Source organism: Rhinoderma darwinii, chromosome 5, assembly GCF_050947455.1.
Source record: "Rhinoderma darwinii isolate aRhiDar2 chromosome 5, aRhiDar2.hap1, whole genome shotgun sequence".
Lineage (NCBI taxonomy): Eukaryota > Metazoa > Chordata > Amphibia > Anura > Rhinodermatidae > Rhinoderma > Rhinoderma darwinii.
The window spans coordinates 177003945-177023253 of NC_134691.1; the positions used below are offsets into that span (position 1 = coordinate 177003945).

Sequence of the window (19309 nt, forward strand, 5' to 3'; positions counted from 1 at the left end):
CCGGCGGCAGAGCCTGATCGGCTTCTGTAGCCGCCGGCAAGATGGCGCCGGCTCAGGAGCTGATCCGGCGTCATCAGCCATGGAAGTCAGCTGTATGTTACAGCTGACATCCACCTGTAATGGCAGGAACAGGAGCTAGCTCCGATCCCTGGCATTAAACCTTTCGATGCAGCAATCAAAAGCGATTGCTGCATCGTAGCGGTTACTAGCAGATCGCCAGCCCTGACAGGCAATCGGGATTGGCGATTGCTGCTATGGCAACAGGAGACACAATGGCCTCCTGCTCTGCCATTACCATTACGGAAGCCGATTAGGCCCCGCCAGGAGGCGAAGCCTAATCGGCTTGCTGTCAGTGAATAACTGACATATCTAATACATTGCACTATGTAGGGGGGGACTGTTTGGCACTATCTCTAGGTGGGCTGTATGGCAGTATCTACAGGGGTGGCTGTATGGCACTATTTACAGTGGAGGGTTATATGGCAGTATCTGCAAGGGGGGCTGTATGGCGCTATCTACGGGGGGGGGGTTGTATGGTACTATCTACAGGGGGCTGTATGGCAGTATCTACAGGAGGGGCTGTATGGCACTATCTACAGTGGAGGGTTATATGGCAGTATCTGCAGGGCGGCTGTATGGCACTATCTACAGGGGGCTGTATGACAGTATCTACAGGGAAGGGCTGTATGGCACTATCTACAGGGGGGCTGTATGGCACTATCTACAGTGGGGGGGTTGTATTGCAGTATATACAGGGGGCTGTATGGTGCTATCTACAGGGGGTATGTATGGCCCTATCTACAGTGGGGGCTGTATGGCTGTATCTACAGGGGGAGCTGTATGAAGCTATCTACAGGAGGCTGTATAGCGCTATCTACAGGGGGGCTGTATGTCGCTATTTACGGGGGCTGTATGGCCCTATCTACAGGCGGGGGCTGTATGGTGCTATCTACAGGGGGCTTTATGGCACTATCTACAGGGGTGGCTCTATGGCACTATCTACAGGGGGGCTGTATGGCACTATCTACAGGGGGCTGTATGACACTATCTGCAGGGGGCTGTATGACGTTATCTACAGGGGAGGCAGTATGGCACTATCTACAAAGCGGAGGTGGGGGGCGCTATCTAAAGGGGCTGTATGGTGCTATCCTCAAGGGGGTGGTGGGGGGCACTATCTACAAAGGGGCTGCATGGCACTGTCTACAAGGGGAGAACTATCTACAAGGGGGTGTTACACTGTCTACAGGGGGGGCTGTATGGCATAACCGACGGGGGGCACTATCTACAGGGGTCTGTGTGTGGCACCCAGGGGAGAGGGGGCACAATCAAAAGTTTGCTATGGGGCCCAGGGTTTCCTAGTTATGCCGCTGTATATATATATATATATATATATATATATATATCCAATACAAGGTTCTGGCAAATGGGTATCCATTGCAGGATGGTTAAACAATATACATCATAGGAAATGTGATAAGGACTGAGTTTCAGAGAGTTCACGAGTTTCAGTATACAGTATGTTTTTAGACTACAAATCCATTCTTCAAAAATATGGAGGCTTAAACGCAGTACTTTATATACCACTATATGGACAAAATTATTGGGACACACCTCTTAACCCCTTCAGGACGCAGTCTGTTTTGGCCTTGTGGCACAGCCGATTTTTTCAAATCGGACATGTGTCACTTTATGTGGTAATAACTTGGGAATGCTTTTAACTATCCAAGCGATTCTGAGACTGTTTTCTCGTGACATATTGTACTTTATGATAGTGGAAAAATTTGGTTGATAAATGTAATATTTATTTGTGAAAAACAGCAAAATTTAGAGAAAAAGTGCAAAAATGTGCGTTTTTCTAAATTTAAATGTATCTGCTTGTAAAACAGATAGTTACTATTTCCCATATGTGTACTTTATATTTGCATCGTTCTTTGAACATCCTTTTATTTTTCTAGGACGTTACAAGGCTTAGAACTTTAGCAGCAATTTCTCACATTTTCAAGAAAATGTCAAAAGGCTATTTTGACAGGTACCAGTTTAGTTCTGAAGTGGTTTTGAGGGCCTTATATATTAGAATCCTCCAATAAATCACCCCATTTTAAAAACTGCACCCCTCAAAGTAGTCAAAACAGCATTCAGAAAGTTTCTTAACCCTTTAGGCATTTCACAGGAAATAAAGCAAAGTAGAGGGGAAATGTACAAATTTATTTTTTTTTGGCCGAAATTCATTTGTGATAAAAAAAAATCTGTAACACAGAAGGTTTTACCAGAGAACTGCAACCCAATATTTATTGCCCATATTCTGCAGTTTTTAGAAATATCCCACGTGTGGCCCTAGTGTCATAATGGACTGAAACACCGGCCTCAGAAGCAAAAGAGCACCTACAGGATTTTTGGGCCTGCTTATGTTTATATTATATTTTTGCCACCACAAGAGGTCTTGTGGGGCCAAAACAGTGGAAACTCCCCAAAAGTGACCCCATTTTGAAAACTAGACACCTCAAGAAATTTATCTAAGGGTATAGTTAGCACTTTGACCGCACAGGTATTTTGCTATATTTATTGGAGTTAGTCTTTGAAAATGAAAATCAATTTTTTTTCTGAAAAAACATAGAAATTTGTAATATTTACAAGGAATAAAGAAGAAAATGCACCCCAACATTTGTTAAGCATCTTCTCCCGATTACGGAAATACCCTATATGTGGTAATAAACTGATGTTTGGACACACAGCAGGGCTCAGAAGGGAGGGAGCGCCATTTGGATTTTGGAGCGCAGATTTTGCTGGATTGGTTGTTAGTGCCATGTCGCGATTGCAACGCCCTGGAGGGAACAAAACAGTGGAAACACACCAAAAGTAACCCCATTTTGGAAACAAAACTCTTCAAGGAATTTTTCTAGGGGTATAGTAAGCTTTTATACCACACAGGTTTTTTTGCAGAATTTAGTAGAATTAGGCCGTGAAAATGAATATAAACATTTTTGTCGACTAAAATGTTGAATTTTTTCATTTTCACAAGTGATAAAGGAGAAAAAGTCACCCTAAATTTGTAACGCAATCTCTCCCGAGTATGACAATACCCCACATGTGGTAATAATTAATTTTTTTAATAGAGATTAATTAACCTTTGCAGGACTGATCCTTTTTGGCTTTTCCATTTTCGTTTTTCACTCCCCGCCTTCCAAACGCCATAACTTTTTAATTTTTCCATGAATAGAGCGGTGTGAGGGCTTATTTTTTTGCGGGAAGAGTTGTAGTTACTATAATGTAATTGGAAACCGAAAATAAAATTCTTTGCGGGGTGAAATTGGAAAAAACAGTGATTCCTCCATTGCTTTTTGGGTTTCGTTTTTACCACTTTCACCATGCGGTAAAATCGACAACTTAACTTTATACTGTGGGTCAATACGATTACGGTGATACCAAATGTATATATATATATATATATATATATATATATATATATTTATATTTTACTACTTTTACAAAGAAAAAACTATTTGTTAAAAAAAAATTGTTTTGTATGAACACATTCTGAGAGCCATAACTTTTTTATTTTTTGGTCGATGGAGCGGTGTGAGGTCTTATTTTTGGCAGGATGAGCTGTAGTTTTTATTGGTACCATTTTTTGGTACATACAACTTTTTGATCACTTTTTATTACGTTTTATTTAGAGCTTTGGTGACCAAAAAACTGTGATTTTGACGTTTTAAATTCTTTATTTCTTACGGCGTTCATAATGCGCTATAAATTACACTTTTACTTTATTCTGCGGATTGGTACGATTACGGCGATACCATATGTATATCTTTTTTTTATGTTTTGCAGCGTTTGCACAATAAAATCACTGTCACCATATTCTGAGAGCCGTAACTTTTTTATTTTTCAGTCAAAAAAGCGGTGTAAGGGCTTGTTTTTTGCCGGGACGGGTTGTAGTTTTTATTGGTACTATTTTGGGGTACATGCAACTTTTTTATCACTTTTTATTTTATATTTTGGGAGGGATAGTGACCAAAAAATAGTGATTCGGGCATTGTTTTCAGTTTGTTTGTTTTGCGGTGTTCACCGTGCGGTAAAAATAACATTATAGTTTTATAGATTGGGTCGTTATGAATGCAGTGATACCAAATATGTGTACTGTTTTTTAACGTTTTAATTTTTTTCCTATAATAAGTGACTTAAAACTTTTATTTTTACACTTTTGTAAAACATTTTTATTAACTTTTTTTTACTTTTTTCTAGACTTTTTACACTTTCTTTTTTTACCTGCAGCTCTGATCGCTGCTAGAATACATTACACTACCTAGGTAGTGTAATGTATTCCAACTGTCAGGGTGACATCACAGTCACACTGACAGTTAGTCTACAAGGACCAGCCAGAGGCTGATCCTCATAGGCTTCCATACATGGCAGACCCGGAGGCCGTTGTCTGGCCCTGGGTGCCATCTCAAGCATCAGCACACCCACAATTGCATGGGGGCTGCTGATGTGCTACAAACCCCCTACATGTTTAGATCGCAATCAAGCTCCATATTTAACTGGTTAATTGACAAAATCAGCGGCAATGAGCCCCTGATCGGCAACAGTGGAGTGTTAGCTGTCAGGTACAGCTGATGTCCTGGTTCCCGATGCACACTGTCACAGACACTGTCGCTAACAGTGTGCATCGCGAACGGCAGTGACGTCCTGTCACTCTGACAGGAAGTCTATCAGGAGGCTGGTCCTGATAGGCTTCCGTACATGGCAGACACGGAGGCCATTACTTGGCCTCCGGTCGCCATGCTAGCCATCTGCAAGCCTCACGATTTCAACTCAGAAAATAAAAAATAAATTAAGCTTACCTAGGAGTCTGTATTTCATAGGCTGTAGGGGAGGTCACATGGATGAAACGTCATCCCAGGAGGCCGGCCTGGATGACGTCAGAGGGCTGGCCTCCTGTGACGCTGCAGCCAATCACAGACTGTAGCGGTCTCCTGGGATGAGATGTCATCCCAGGAGGCCGGCCGGCTGAGTGCTGCAGTTTTTCGCAGCGGACATTCCGGGCGAAAAAACGGCATCACAGTTTGTTGCACTTTTTTGGTGCGAATTCCCTGCGGCTCACAGAGTGGATATGCTGCGTACTGTTAAGCAGTGTATCTGCCCCGTGTGAACTCAGCCTAATAGGATGCTACCGTTACAACAAGTCAGTTTTGGAAATTTCTTCCCTCCTAGATATTCCATGATCAACTGTGAGTGGTATTATTGCAAAGTGGAAGCTTTGAGGAACCACAGCAACTTTGGCACAAAGTGGCAGATCACAAAAAGTTACAGTGTGGGGTTGCCCAGTGCTGAGGCGCAAAGTGCATAGAATTTGCCAATGTTCTGTTGACTCAATAACTGCAGTGTTTCAAACTTTCTCTGGTATTAACATCAGCACAAAAAGAGTGTGCCTGGAGTTTCATGGCATTGGTTTGCATTGCTAAGCAGCTGCATGCAGTCTTACATCACCAAGCACAATGATAAGTGTCGGATGGAGTGGTGTAAAGCAGGCCACAACTGGACTCTGGAGCAGCGGGACATGTTCTGTCGAGTGATAAACAACCCTCCTCTATCTGGCATTCTGATTGATGAGTCTGGGCTTGGCGAATACTAGAAGAACATTACATGCCTGACTGCATCGCTAGCACCGGTCATGGTCCTGGGCGACTGCCACATTCAATTGTATCTGCATCCTTAGGACGCAAATACAATTGAATACTATTGCGGAGCAGGGAGATAGCTCCCTGTACTGCCGTTTACTAGAATACAGGCTTATAGGCTGCAGCCTATAAGGCACTGGCTGGCGCGATGAGATCACTGGATCACGCCGGCCTACGCAAGGGTCCCGTCTCATAGGCTGCTGTGGAGGCTGTGGAGCAGCTCCATTTGTTGCGGGAAAGGGGCTTGTTCAGTATAAGGTTTTTTCATTTGTATGGGGGCACTATCTACAAGGTGGGGCTGCCAGGGCTATGTGGCACTATCTACAAGGGGTTTTGTGTGTAGCACTATCTACAAGGGGGGTATGTGGCACTATCTACAAGGGGGGGTATGTGGCACTATCTACAAAGGGGTATGTAGCACTAGCTGCAAGGGGGATATGTGGCACTATCTACAAGGGGGATATGTGGCAATATCTACAAGGGTGATATGTGGCACTATCAACAAGGGGATATGTGGCACTATCTTCAAGCGGGATATGTGGCATTATCTACAAGGGGGATATGTGGCACTATCTACAAGGGGGTATCTGGCACTATCTACAAGAGCAGGGGAGATGTGGCACTATTTTCAAGACGGAGTATGTAGCTATATCTACAACAGGGGGTATGTGGCACTATCTACAGGGGACTGTGTGACACTATCTACAGGGTTTTGTCCGGGTGCTTTAAGTTTCGGGTCAGTTTTTTTTAAATAACTATTATGACTATAAAATAACATAAATAAGTTATAACAAATGTTATAATATCAGTTCTTAACTGTTTGTTACAATTTTTGTAACCCTGTAACTAAAGGTTAATAAGAGTACACTTGGCGTCCTAGCTTTACTTTAACATTGCACACAGAACTGATAAATGTTCATTGTCGAGGGGGGGGGGGGTTGTGGGGCTGTTGGTTGCAGTCTTTCCTAGTTACTCCCCTGTGCATTGTAACTAACATATGTAGTGTGTCATGCTGATTGCATAGGCACAGCGGGACAAGGGCTATAATGGTGGAGATCAGAGAAACCTTTGATCTCTGCCATTAACCTCTTGATTGCTGCATTTAAAACTGATTGCGGCATTAAAAGGGAAAATTAGAAGCCCCCCTCCCTTTGTTTGCATCACAGGGAATCCCTATGATGCAATTAAGGGACATACCTTCCATGGGCAGATAGCACAGGGTCCATTAAAGGAACCCATATTTCCTGTTATAATAATATAAATGTACCGCAGAACAATGTAACAATTTGTATAAATTAAGCAATAATGTAAATGTGCCAAAAAATACCATCTGCATAAACTACAACTCCTCCTGCAAATAACAAAGTCTCATACAACTATAACAAATTTATGAGCGCTGGAATTCAAAGAGGAAAGAAATCAAGGCCAAAATTTTTCCGCTCCAAAAGGGGTTAATAAACACACATACAGTACTGTGCAAAAGTTTTAGGCAGTTGTGGCAAAAAAAGTCTGAAAAGTAAGAATGCTTTCAAAAATACAAGTATTAAAGGGGTTGTCTGGGCATGGGGTGGTTTTTTCATACAGATGAACTATCCACAGGAAAAGTCATAAGTGTATGATTGGTGGGGTCGGTGCAAGAAGCAGATGGCTCTGTACACTGCATAGTGGCTGTACTGCAGCTCTGCTCCTATTCACTTAAATAAGAGAAGCGCTGCCGTGTTGCAGCACGGCCGCTATACAGTGGTCAGAGCCATCTGCTTCCGACCACTGCAAAACTTTAAGTGCCAGAGGCAACCAGAACAGCTGATCGGTGTGGGGTCCAGGTGTCAGACCCCCACCAATCATATATGGATGACCTATCCTGTGAAGTACTGTACATCACTACTGTGTAGTAGTATTACTACTCTACAGGAACCTTTTTTTTTCAACTATTGAATATGTGGGATAATTAGTATTTGGGATTTTAGTGATTTTATCTACACAGGCCAGCTTCTCTAGTCAGTAATAGTTTTTCTTTATAAGCTGTTCCACAGTCTGTATGCTAGTGGGATTTAGGGACTCTCAATCTGTCCTGTGTACCGTGATTTATGACATATTAAGTGTGCTGATGCATTTTTCTGTAACAAATATATTGCTATTACTATAATTGTTGCAGTAATGACCAAACATAAAAAAAATACCAATTCTCTTTAGAAATATGTGTCACACGGAGCCACCATCAATGAAACTACGTGACAATTTAGTCTGTCTTTTATACTTCTGGTGTCTTTTAGATTATTAGAATTCAGTAATTGTCTGAGATGAGATCAGGCTCTCTTGATTCTGGTACAATGGAATTTATACTTGTCATTAGACAGTATCCTGTTTGAAGTCTGGTTTTGAAAAGCAAAGTGTTGCCAGACAGTCTTGTAAGAACCCTCCTGCTGTCCCTATTTTAACCACTTACCTCAGCTCACTCTGTGCTCATGTGGGTACTGATACCTTTTCAGGGAAATCCTGAAAATTGAAATACTGTTGGCACATCTAAAAAAATCCACCATTAACACTTCTGAGGTAATTGAGCTAGTGTCCACAGGAGGGAGGAGAATCAGTGTAGTCACCTATTAAGTGCAGTGTCTGTTGCTAGGCAACTGATTGAACAAATTATGAGGAATTTCCTAATGATAATTATAATGGCAAACTCAGTTTTTATTTATAAGACAGATTCATTCTGATAAGTTCAGAAATCTTTGAAGTCTTCCTGGTTCAAGGATGCATGTGTAACCAATCCCTCAGTGGCGGACATATCGCCGATGTAGCCGGTACGGCTGCACAGTTGCCCTGAGGGGGGTGGGAGCCCGCTCAGCTGCCCTAAACGCTGTGTGCATAGATTGGCACATAGAACGGCACGGCCATGCGGCAGATGGAGGGTGGGCCTTTCCCTCCCTGTGCACTTCTGGCAACTCACAGATCGGGCCCCCTTTCTTCACATATGTTATTGATGCCATCAATAACATATGTGAAGGAAAGTGGCCCGATCTGTGAGTTGCCGAAAGTACACAGGGTGGGAGGGCTCCCCCTACGTCTGCCGCATGGCCGCGCCGATCTATTACGTAGAAAACGTATGAGGCGTGGAGGCGAGACCTGCTCTGTCTGGTGGCCTCCGTCCCAGCGTCACTGTCAGATACAGTGCAACATCTGATGGTGTCGCTCAGATAGACATACCAGATAGAGCGTGTCGCACCTGCAAAGCAGCATTGCTATCTTAGAACCAGTTATTGATCCGGGATAGCGGAGCTGCTGAAATTAACACTACGATTGGCTGGCTGAGCCTCTCAGCCAATAAGTCTTAGGGTTCTTCTTGCTCCGCCCCTGAGCCTGCCAGGCTTTTACTGTGTGGTGCGTGCGCTGTGCGTCGTAAAGGGGACTGCCTGAAAATAAAAGAACTAGGAGGTAGTGTTTGCTGCCCTCTCTGTAGAACATGTTTAGAGTTCAGCTCAGTGGACAGTTAAAGGTTTTTGCCCTTCTTTAACATTTATGGCATATCCACAGGATATGCCATAAATGTCCGATAGTTGCAGGTCCCACCTCTGGGACCTGCGCCTATCTCTAGAACGGGGCCCTGCTGCATCCCGACCACTTCCTGATTAGATGGTCGGGAGTTACGAAAACAGCAAAGCTTGCTGAGTTACGCTGTTTCTGTAACTCCCATAGAAGTGAATGGCAGTTGTGGAAGCAGCGTAGCACGGCAGCTATGCTGCTTCCATTACTGCCATTCACTACTATGGGAGTTACGGAAACAGCGTAGCTCAGCGAGCTTTGCTTTTTTCGTTATTACTGACCATCTAATCAGGAAGTGTCTGGAAAGCAGCGGGAACTGAGAAAGGCAGAACAGGGTTTAGAGGGCCCTGTTTTAGAGATAGGTGCGGGTCCCAGAGGTGGGACCCACATGTATCGGACATTTATCGCATATCCTGTGGATATGCCATAAATGTCCAAGATGCGCAAACCCCTTTAAAGTTTTCACTCACTGTGTGATCACCACACTGTGGTGACCTCCTCAAGCACTGTATGGCGTGCCACCCCCACTTCACCACCACAAATACACTTATTTTATTATTGGTTTACTACTTTGGTTATAGTATTTTGCTATATAAATTACGTTTTTCTTATACTAGTGTATTGGTTATTAGCATTGCAAGTATTTATATATATAAAAAAAACGTAACTTTTCTGTCATCACTTCCTCGGTTCAGCACTATTGAATTCCTATGGGTGACGTATCACAAGTTAGTCCTGCTTGATAAGTGACGGTGCAATGAGCAAGATAAAGTCATTATAATTTAGTTACATGAGTGCTTTGTGTTATACTAAGTTGTTAAATATGGAAATTATTTGCATTATTTATGCTTGTTACTTGTGTTCTAAACTAGTAATAAAATGTGCAATATAAATTTGTATAGTTTTATGGTTAGGTTATGGGGCTCAGGCACATTCTTTGCACAGGGGTCTTCTGCAATCACTGTTTCAGATAGGACAGAAATGTGATCTAATAGAATAGTGTAAATCTAATGTATGATTAAAATATGACTTGGTAATGCCCGGTTATACTGTCATTGTACCATCTGTATTACAGAACACCCAGTATGTGTTGTTGTTTTTTGTTTTTTTTTAGATATTTATTATGTATATACAGTAAAAGTTTGATCATAATGTGTTGTGCAACTGAAAAATGCTGCACAGCTTCAATCATGTTTTACAAAAATAGTCAGCATGATTAGAATTATAAAATATTTCAGTTTTTGAATAGTATTGCAGAATTGTTATTCACTAGGATACATCTTCAGAAAACCTTATTATTGAAATGGGGAAATAAACACCAAGATACCAGCTCATAAGACAACTTTGACCAACAGCTTCTGAATTATTCAGATAGACTATTGTGCATATTCAGAAAACCTCTCAGTAAAGAATGCTGCTAGAGTTCAAAATATTCCAGCTGGGTCTACAAGGATATTGGAGAAGCAGACTACTCCTAATGCATGTACTTAATGCATGTAAACTTGACCTATGCTGATCTGAAAATAAATCAGCATTGCTTACTAGAGAATAAAATAGGATAATAAAATATGGATGAAGCAGCTTACAGTTAGTACTGAATTATAAAAAAAGAAGCCAATTAGCAATGCAGCTATAATTTTCATTGGATAATTATTCATAGGAATGTTATATTCTGCTATTGAATGTCTAGTAAAATTATGGATACAGAATCATATAAAATTCACTTACTGACTTTGTCTGTCTGTGGGAATATCATTGTTGGAAATGCTACTTCTGTGCTTTGAATTCAAAAACAGCTGGTTACAATGTATTCAAATAGTCCTTATTACTTTACCTTCTTGACACAAAAGGGTGTGTATATACGTATGTAGAACAGAGTTCATCTCTGAATTTTTACATATACATAAGTCCTATGTATCTGTCAGTACTAAGATTATGCAGGTATGACCATGACCAGAATTTCACCTGTCAGTAATTGTCTAACTTCTGGTCCAGGGGTAGGCATTGGAGAAAGCATCAATCAATCAATCTGTAGTTTTCAAGGCAAAGCCATATATTACTAGAGTTATAGAAAAACCTAGGGATTCCTTATCACCTGATAATATAGAATGCTTTTCAAGCATATGTACGTATGTCTTGAAGAAGTAGTCCGGCCATTAATAATTACCTAGGTGATAAATATTAGATTGGTGGGCGTCTAACCACTGGGATCCTCCCTGACTACTAGAATGGGAAATCCCTATTCTCCATTCCTCTCGCGAGGTCGACTGCACTTTTGCCATAAAGTAAAAAACAAAAGTATAAATGAAAACAATCCCATAGAAAAAAAAAAGTTTAAAAAACAAGACTATAAAAGCACACATTCTTAAAGGGAACCTGTCACCAGCATTTCACCTATTAAAACAGCAATACCTGGTAGAAGTGGGTGAAAAATGATTTTTATGTAAACTATAATTATCTTCTAAGGCGCTGTACATTTACTATTCAGTTTTTTAGTGTTCCTGTGCCGTATGCTAATGAGCATAAAAGAGTCATATCTTCATTTGAAAAGAGTCATATCTTCATTCCTCAAGCTTTTCCGAGTTAACCCCGCCTCCTTACTTTTGAGTGACAGCTTACTTTTGATTGACAGCATTCAGGGTGGGCCAGTTTTCTGCGGTGGGCTGGCATAAGAAGAGGAACGAACGAGACTACTGGATTATTACCATAAAAGGTGCAAAATGATTGCAGACCGTTAATTGCGGTCGGAGGAGGAGTTTAGGAGAGGGGATAATGGCAATGAACTATTGACAGCAGCGGCCAGCAAGGGGTGAGGAGAGTTCAATAGGTGAAGTTCTGGTGACAGGTTCCCCTTAAAGCAGATCTGTCACTTTTTATGCTGTCCTGTCTGAGGCACACTCAGTTCAGTGTGCTATCACTTATTTAATAATGTTAAGTAGTTTCTGATATTTAGATATTACAGTTACGCCGCGCAGCCACCCATGCAATGGATAATTCTAAATATATTCATATATTCACCCAGTCTCTTCAATCTCTACCAACAAGTTATGTATGGTGTTCTGCTAACTGTGTAAAAAGAAAACCATTAGGCGGGATTCACACGACCGGGTCACGTTCGAGCCCGAGTGCCGGCCGGTAAAATCGGCCATTCTGCCCGGCCGGTTTGCATAAAGTTATGCATCCGTGCCGGGCCGGGCAGATCCGGACAGTGACATGAGCGGCAACTCCTGAAGGGGAATGCCCATGTGTTCGGGGATTCCGCTTCAGGAGTTTCCCCTGATGTCACTGCCCAGATATGCAGCTGCTAGCGGCGCCATCAAAGGTGTCGCCGGGCCAGGGCGCTTTTAAAACAAGCAGGAGAAGGGAGCCAGCGCAGCGCTCCCTTCCACCTGCTGTACACCCCGGCCCTGCCACACCGTGTACAGCGATGCCATTCGTCAGAATGGCATCAACTCCTCCTCCTCACATGCACTCTGCGCTGTGAGGAGGAGGAGATAGAGCGCAAGAGCCGGAAAACCCGGCCGTCACTCGGGACACATCCCGGTGATGGCCGGGTATTACCCGGCCCCATAGACTTCTATGGGAGACGGGCGGCCGGGTACCCGGGCGAAAATAGAGCATGTCCTATTTTTTGACGGGCGGTTTTCCCGGCCGTCAAAAAATCGGTCGTTTGAATAGCCCCATTAGGGGTCTATTATTCCTAATGCAGCCGGGTGCCGGCCGATTTATGAACGGCCGGCACCCGGCCGGGAAACCCTGCCGTGTGAATGAGGCCTTATAAAATGTATGTCAGTATTTTTCATTTCACAAAAGATTACAATGTTCCTAGTAATAGAAAAAGGAATCAAATATAAACATACCTCAGAATGCCACTATAAAAGCTCAACTTGCCTCCAGAAAAACCTTAGTATATATGTTTGTAGGTATGAGTGCTGCAATGATAAGTCATTTGTATAGGAAAATGTGCACTGTGCACTGTGTTTTCAATAAATTTTTAAAAGAAATTATTTATGGAATATATATATGTATACATATATTGTTTATATACCCTGCCTTTACACTGTTAAGTAATTGTATCTATTTCTCTTACAGTTGCACTCAAATTCGGACAAAGGTGATGGATCTGTGAAATATATATTAACTGGTGAAGGGTCTGGGACAATATTTGTCATTGATGACACAACAGGGGACATTCATGCAACAAAAAGTTTAGACCGTGAACTAAAGTCACATTATGTTCTACATGCGCAAGCTATTGATAGGAGAACCAGCAGACCTCTTGAACCAGAATCAGAATTTATTATTAAAGTTCAAGATATCAATGACAACGCACCTGAATTTCCTGATGGACCTTATGTTGTCACAGTTCCAGAAATGTCTGATATTGGTAAGCAACAAGTTCCTTAATATATATATATATATATATATATATATATATATATATATATATATATATATATATATATATATATATTCCTTAATATATATATATAGTCTAAAACATTGACTGATATGTTTGATAATTCAATATGGATTTTTGGGGGATGGATATTTAAAGCTTGACAGCACATGCAAATGAATCCTTATAGAAGTAATGGATGCTTATGTTGTGGAGGAATGGAAAGATGGAAAATCCAACATGAAAAACTAATTGGTCCTCACCTTATAACTGCACCTCATACAAATTACATTTTTATTAGATTTGGTTCCGTCAGCCATATAATGTACATGGCCAGATTCTGTTCTTAAGTTGGAAAGTTGAGACACAAAAGACACATCCATATTGGCAAGATTGGATAAGATAATTTTACTGATGTAAGCCTCATTCGCACTTGCATATTTTGCATCAGTATTTCTAACCCCTTGGCGACGTGATGTAACTGTATGTCACAGCCACCAATGGAGAGTACGGAGTGGGCTCATGGGCTGTGTCCGCTCCATACTCTAAGAGTTAATCAATAGCTATTGCGGCATCTAAAACGTTAGAGTTAGATAGAGGGGGATGGCCCCCTCCTTCAGGCAATCCCCCCCCCCCAATCCTGCGGCACGATTGCAGGGTTCTGATCATTGTCATTGTCATGGCAGTCTGGGGGCTTAATGAAGGCATACATAGGTATTGCAGTGTGTTGTTCAAACAATTGCTTGTTAACGTCCCCTAGGTGGACTGTAAAAAACAGCCAAATAACATTTTTAATACTATAAAAAATATATATTAAATGTTTTGTTTTGTTTTTTTTAAACTTTTCGCATTTTCCCCTAAAGTAATGGAAAAATATAACAACAATGCTGAAATTACTGTTTTTGGTTATCATAACTAAAATAAAATAGAAAGTGATCAAAAGGTCATATACACATTCAAAATTGTACTAGTAAAAACTACAGGTTGCCCCGCAAAAAAACAAGCTCAATTGACGGAAAAATAAAAAAGTTATGGCTCTCAGAATATGACAACACAAAAGTATTTTTTTTTTACAAATTGTTTTCTCTTTGTTGCCATAGATATACTGAGCCACAGAATAAAGTAAACCTGTCATTTTTACTGCACGGTGAATGCCATAACAACGAAACCAAAAAAACAATGGAGGAGTAGCATTTTTTTTCCAATTCACCCTACAAATATAATTTTTTTTCAGTTTTCCACTACAATTTTTGATACTTCAAATGACGTCATTAAAAACTAAAACTCATCCTGAAAGAAAATAAGCCCTCATACGTCGACCAAAAAATAAAAAAGTTATGACTTTTGAATTGCAGGGCGGAAAAAATAAAAATGAAAAATTTAGAAATGGCTGTGAAGCCAAGGGCTTATTCCAAAACCAGGAATGGAGTCTAAACACAGAAAAATTATAATGGAATGATTTGTACCTCTTTCGTGTTTTGGATCCACTCCTGGTTTTGGCCTAGAAATACTCATATAAAATACTGACTTAAGTATGTGTGAATGTGGCGATACTCTCAGTAGAACCCACATTATCCTTCTGTCATTACAGCAATGGTTTTAGCAGCTAATTTTAGATAATTCATTGTACGGATTCATCGTAGATATTTTCTTTAAAGTATCTTCTTCGTTTGATGGTGACACGTTTGAACGCACTTCATTTTCTTATAGTAAACATGTACATATAGTTCTAATTTTACGTTTTTCCTAGTTACTTGGTATCAAGAAGAAAAAGCACTTTTAAAATATTACACAATATAACAGAGTTCCTTGTTTTAATAACACATGCACTCAAAATAGAATAATAGTCAAATTATTATTTCAGGTTTGTTTTTCATCCACTTTATATTCTAGATAGATTATGTTCATTCGATGCCATTTGTTCTCAAAATTGTAGAATACTGTGTTTGAAATGCATAGTATGCGGCCATTACCAATGATGAGAGCCAAAGCCATGCCAGACAGTATAAATTCAGCACTTTGATGAATAAAATTTGCATATTTATTTGACAGTAGAAATAATATGAAATAGACTTGATATTTCTTTATGTTCTGCTGGTGGTAGAATTAAACCTCCAAAAAAAAAGTATACAGGAAATATTCAGACCCTTCTCTTTGCTTTATGAGGCTTGGTAAGACGTGTAAAATAGGCTGTGATCTTTTTTTTAATTTAATCTTTCATTATAGAAATATGGCACAAGCAACAATAACGAAAACAAAAAAGTGAGAACCACAGTTGGGCACGTGTACTAATTTATGTACATTATGCCCATGCATATGCCAAATTAATGTAGACAGAAAGCATTTTATTGTTTAACTCAAAGACCCTGTGGCTAACTTGTCACTACAGTATGTGGCCAAAAGTACGTGAATACCACGCCTAATGATTGAATTCAGGTGTTTCAGCCAGATCCATTGCAAACAGGTACATAAAATCGAGCACAGAGTCATGCATAGACATACATATATATTATGAAGTGGAGGCGTTTAAGAATAACAACAACTCGTCAACAAAAATTGGTCGAGCATGCAAACTGTCAGAGTGAGAACGCTGAATCCTCTGTTGCATCACTCACTACAGAGTTCAAAACTGCCTCTGGAAGTGACATCCACACAAAAACGAAGTGTCGGAAGTTTTATTTAACAGGGTTTCTATAGTTTAGCAGCTGCACACAAGCCTAAGAACAACATGCACAATGCCAAGCATTGGATAGACTGGTGTAATATAAACCAACGCTGGACTCTGGAGCACTGGGAACGTGTTTTCTGGCGTGATTGGTTTGGCAGATGCCTGGAAAACGCGACTGCACCTGTTAGGCTTCGTCCACATCTGCATCAGAGTTCCGTTCCCATGTTTCATCTGAGCTTTCCGTCAGAATAGAACCCTGACTGAAACAAATGGGAACCATAGGTTTCCGTTTGCATCACCATTAATTTCACTAGTGATGGATCTGGTGCAAATGGTTTTCATTTGTCTCAGTTGTGTAAGGGTTCCGTCGTTTTGACGGAATGAATAGCATAGTTGACTGTGGTATTGCTTCCGTCAATCAAAATTTCACATGATCTGTCACATGATGTCAGTATAAATAAATCTGTTCTGAAAGGCCCCTGAGTCTACAACATCACTAAGCAAGAGACGTGAATACCAAGGAGCTCTCCAAACAGGTCAGAGAGCACCATTAAATCCATTATAACAAAATGGAAAGAATATGGCACAACTACAAACCTGACAAGAGAAAACCGTCTACAAAAACTCACAGACCGGGCAAGAAGAGCATTCATCTGAGATTACACCAACAATAACACTGAAGAAACTCCAAAGATCCACAGAGAAGATGGAAGTATCTCAGACCACTATAAGCCATACACTCCACAAAGTGGAGCTTAATGGAAGAGTGGGCAGAAAAAAATATTGTTGAAAGAAAAACATAAGAAAACACGTTTTAAGTTTACTAAACAGCATGTGGCAGACCCGCTGTGGGGATTATTTTTATCGTCAGTGCCTGCAAAGCTGGTCAGGAGTGAAGGCAAAATGAATGGCAGTAAATACAGGATAATACCTGAGGAAAAGCTGTTTATCTCTGCCATAGATATTAAACTGGGACAAAGGTTCACCTTCCAGAGAGACAATGACCTTAAACATACTGCTAAAGCTACACTGGAGCGGTTTAAGGGGAAATATTTAAATGTCTTGGAATAGCGAATCAAAGCACAGACTTCAATCTACTTGACAATCTATGGCATGACTTGAAGACTGTGGTACACCAATGCAACACATCTAACTTGAAGGAGTTTCAGCAGTTTTGCCTGCGAGTATGGGCAAAATTCCCAGGGTCTAGATATGCTAAGCTAATAGAGACATAGCGGAAGAGACTTGCAACTGTAACTTCAGAAAAAGGGGGCTTGACAATGTATTGACTTCAGGGGGTGAATATTTATGCACATTAAAGTTTTCTGTTTGACTAAATTATTGTTTGTGTCATAGTAAAATATATTTTGCAACTTCAATGTGTTAGGCATGTTGTGTTCATCAAATGGTACAAACCCCCAAAAATCTATTTTTGGGGGTTTGTTCCCAAAATTTTGTGCCCAAAAGTTTGTACCTAAAAATTCAAAGCTATAATGCAACAAAATAGGAAAAACACCAAAGAGGGTAAATTCTCTTGAAAGGCACTTTAACCACATTAAACACGTTTCAGATGAATTGGAATGTCAGTTGCAAGCAAGTTCTTTTCACTGAACTCACAGATTTCCTTTTAGCTGAATAGGCAAACATTCCCACAGACACAGTTCAACATTGTGGGGAAAGCTTTCCCAGAAGAGTAGTGGCTACAATAACCACAATAGGGAGCCTAACTCATAACCATATTAACACACATGGATTTGAAATTGGACGTCCAACAAGCTCATTCAGATGTGATGGTCAGGTGTCCACATACTTTTTGCCAGATAGTATAGGTACTAGGAAACCCCCTTCCCCCAAGCTGCCACTTTTTAGGGCATGTTCAGACGTGGCAGAATTTTTCCGCTGCAAATGTTGCTGCAAATTAGCGGCAATTACGCAATGAATCTGCACCAACACCAACATTTGCATATTTGACAGGTAATTCAGACGTTGCAGATAGTACAGCGGACTTGCCACAAATTTCAGTTTTTGCATTGCAAAGGCTGAAATCTGCAATGGAAATCAGCTGCTTCTCCGCAACAGACCATGCATGCTGTGTTGTGAATATTCTGCACCGCAGCCCAAAATCCGCACTCTTATTCTCCGAAACGTCTGAACAAAGTTACCTAAAAAGATATAGAAACCAATGGAAAAAACGGCTGCTGCATATTTCCACTGCGGACTGTCCACAGCGGAATTCAACAGCAATTCCGCCACGTCTGAACATGCCCTAACTGTGTCCATCATAAGGATTATTTTGCCCAAAGCTTCCATCCCTCAGTTTACATCCAATGATACAATGAAACTCCTGAGATAGAGGCTTTCATAACAAACACAGACATAAGTATAAACCAGCTTGTAGCATATGTAGTGATGAACATTTTCACTAATCACGGATACATATGGATCGCGGTACTGGTACTTGTAGTTTATTAGAAGATAAAATGAGATTTCCAAATGGGAATCATAACAGAGATAATAAAGTGGAAATAGTGATAAGGTGAAATGAATCTCAATATATTGGATGTTGTATACTCATGTCCATGAAAAATGGCTCATTATTGAACTGTGTCTTTGAATATTCATCTGAACTGTCAGCATTTTAAAATGAGTTTTCAATAAATTGATGTTTTAAAATGTGTTGTCAGCAAAGCTACAATGTATACATTTTGAGGGTAAAACTAAACTGACATATTTCTTTTGTTAGCTGAGCAGGGAACATCCACAAATGTAAAAAATCTGGTGGTTTCAAACATGACTTGTACATTGTAAGCTACAACTTCCCACCATCACATTTTAAAGAACAAGCTCACATCATTTTACTTCGAAACTCTTCTATTCAGTTAAAAAGTTTCTTCACAGGGCCACACACATGTATAAGATTGGTGCCATTTCTGTACAAAAGTAGCCATGTTTTTAAATCTCATACAACCCTTTTAGTTGTGCATATTAATGCTGCTGTTATTGTCAAAATATATTAAGTGAACT

The 19309-nt window shown here is 40.5% G+C and overlaps 1 protein-coding gene across 1 annotated transcript in view; it reads left to right on the plus strand.

Moving 5' to 3' along the window:
- The window catches only part of CDH18 (cadherin 18), a 523245-nt gene that overhangs the window by 236715 nt on the left and 267221 nt on the right, over positions 1-19309 (plus strand). The window contains exon 3 of the mRNA XM_075826752.1: positions 13311-13605. Coding sequence (XP_075682867.1) covers positions 13311-13605 — 295 coding nt within the window. The remainder of the gene's footprint in view (positions 1-13310; positions 13606-19309) is intronic.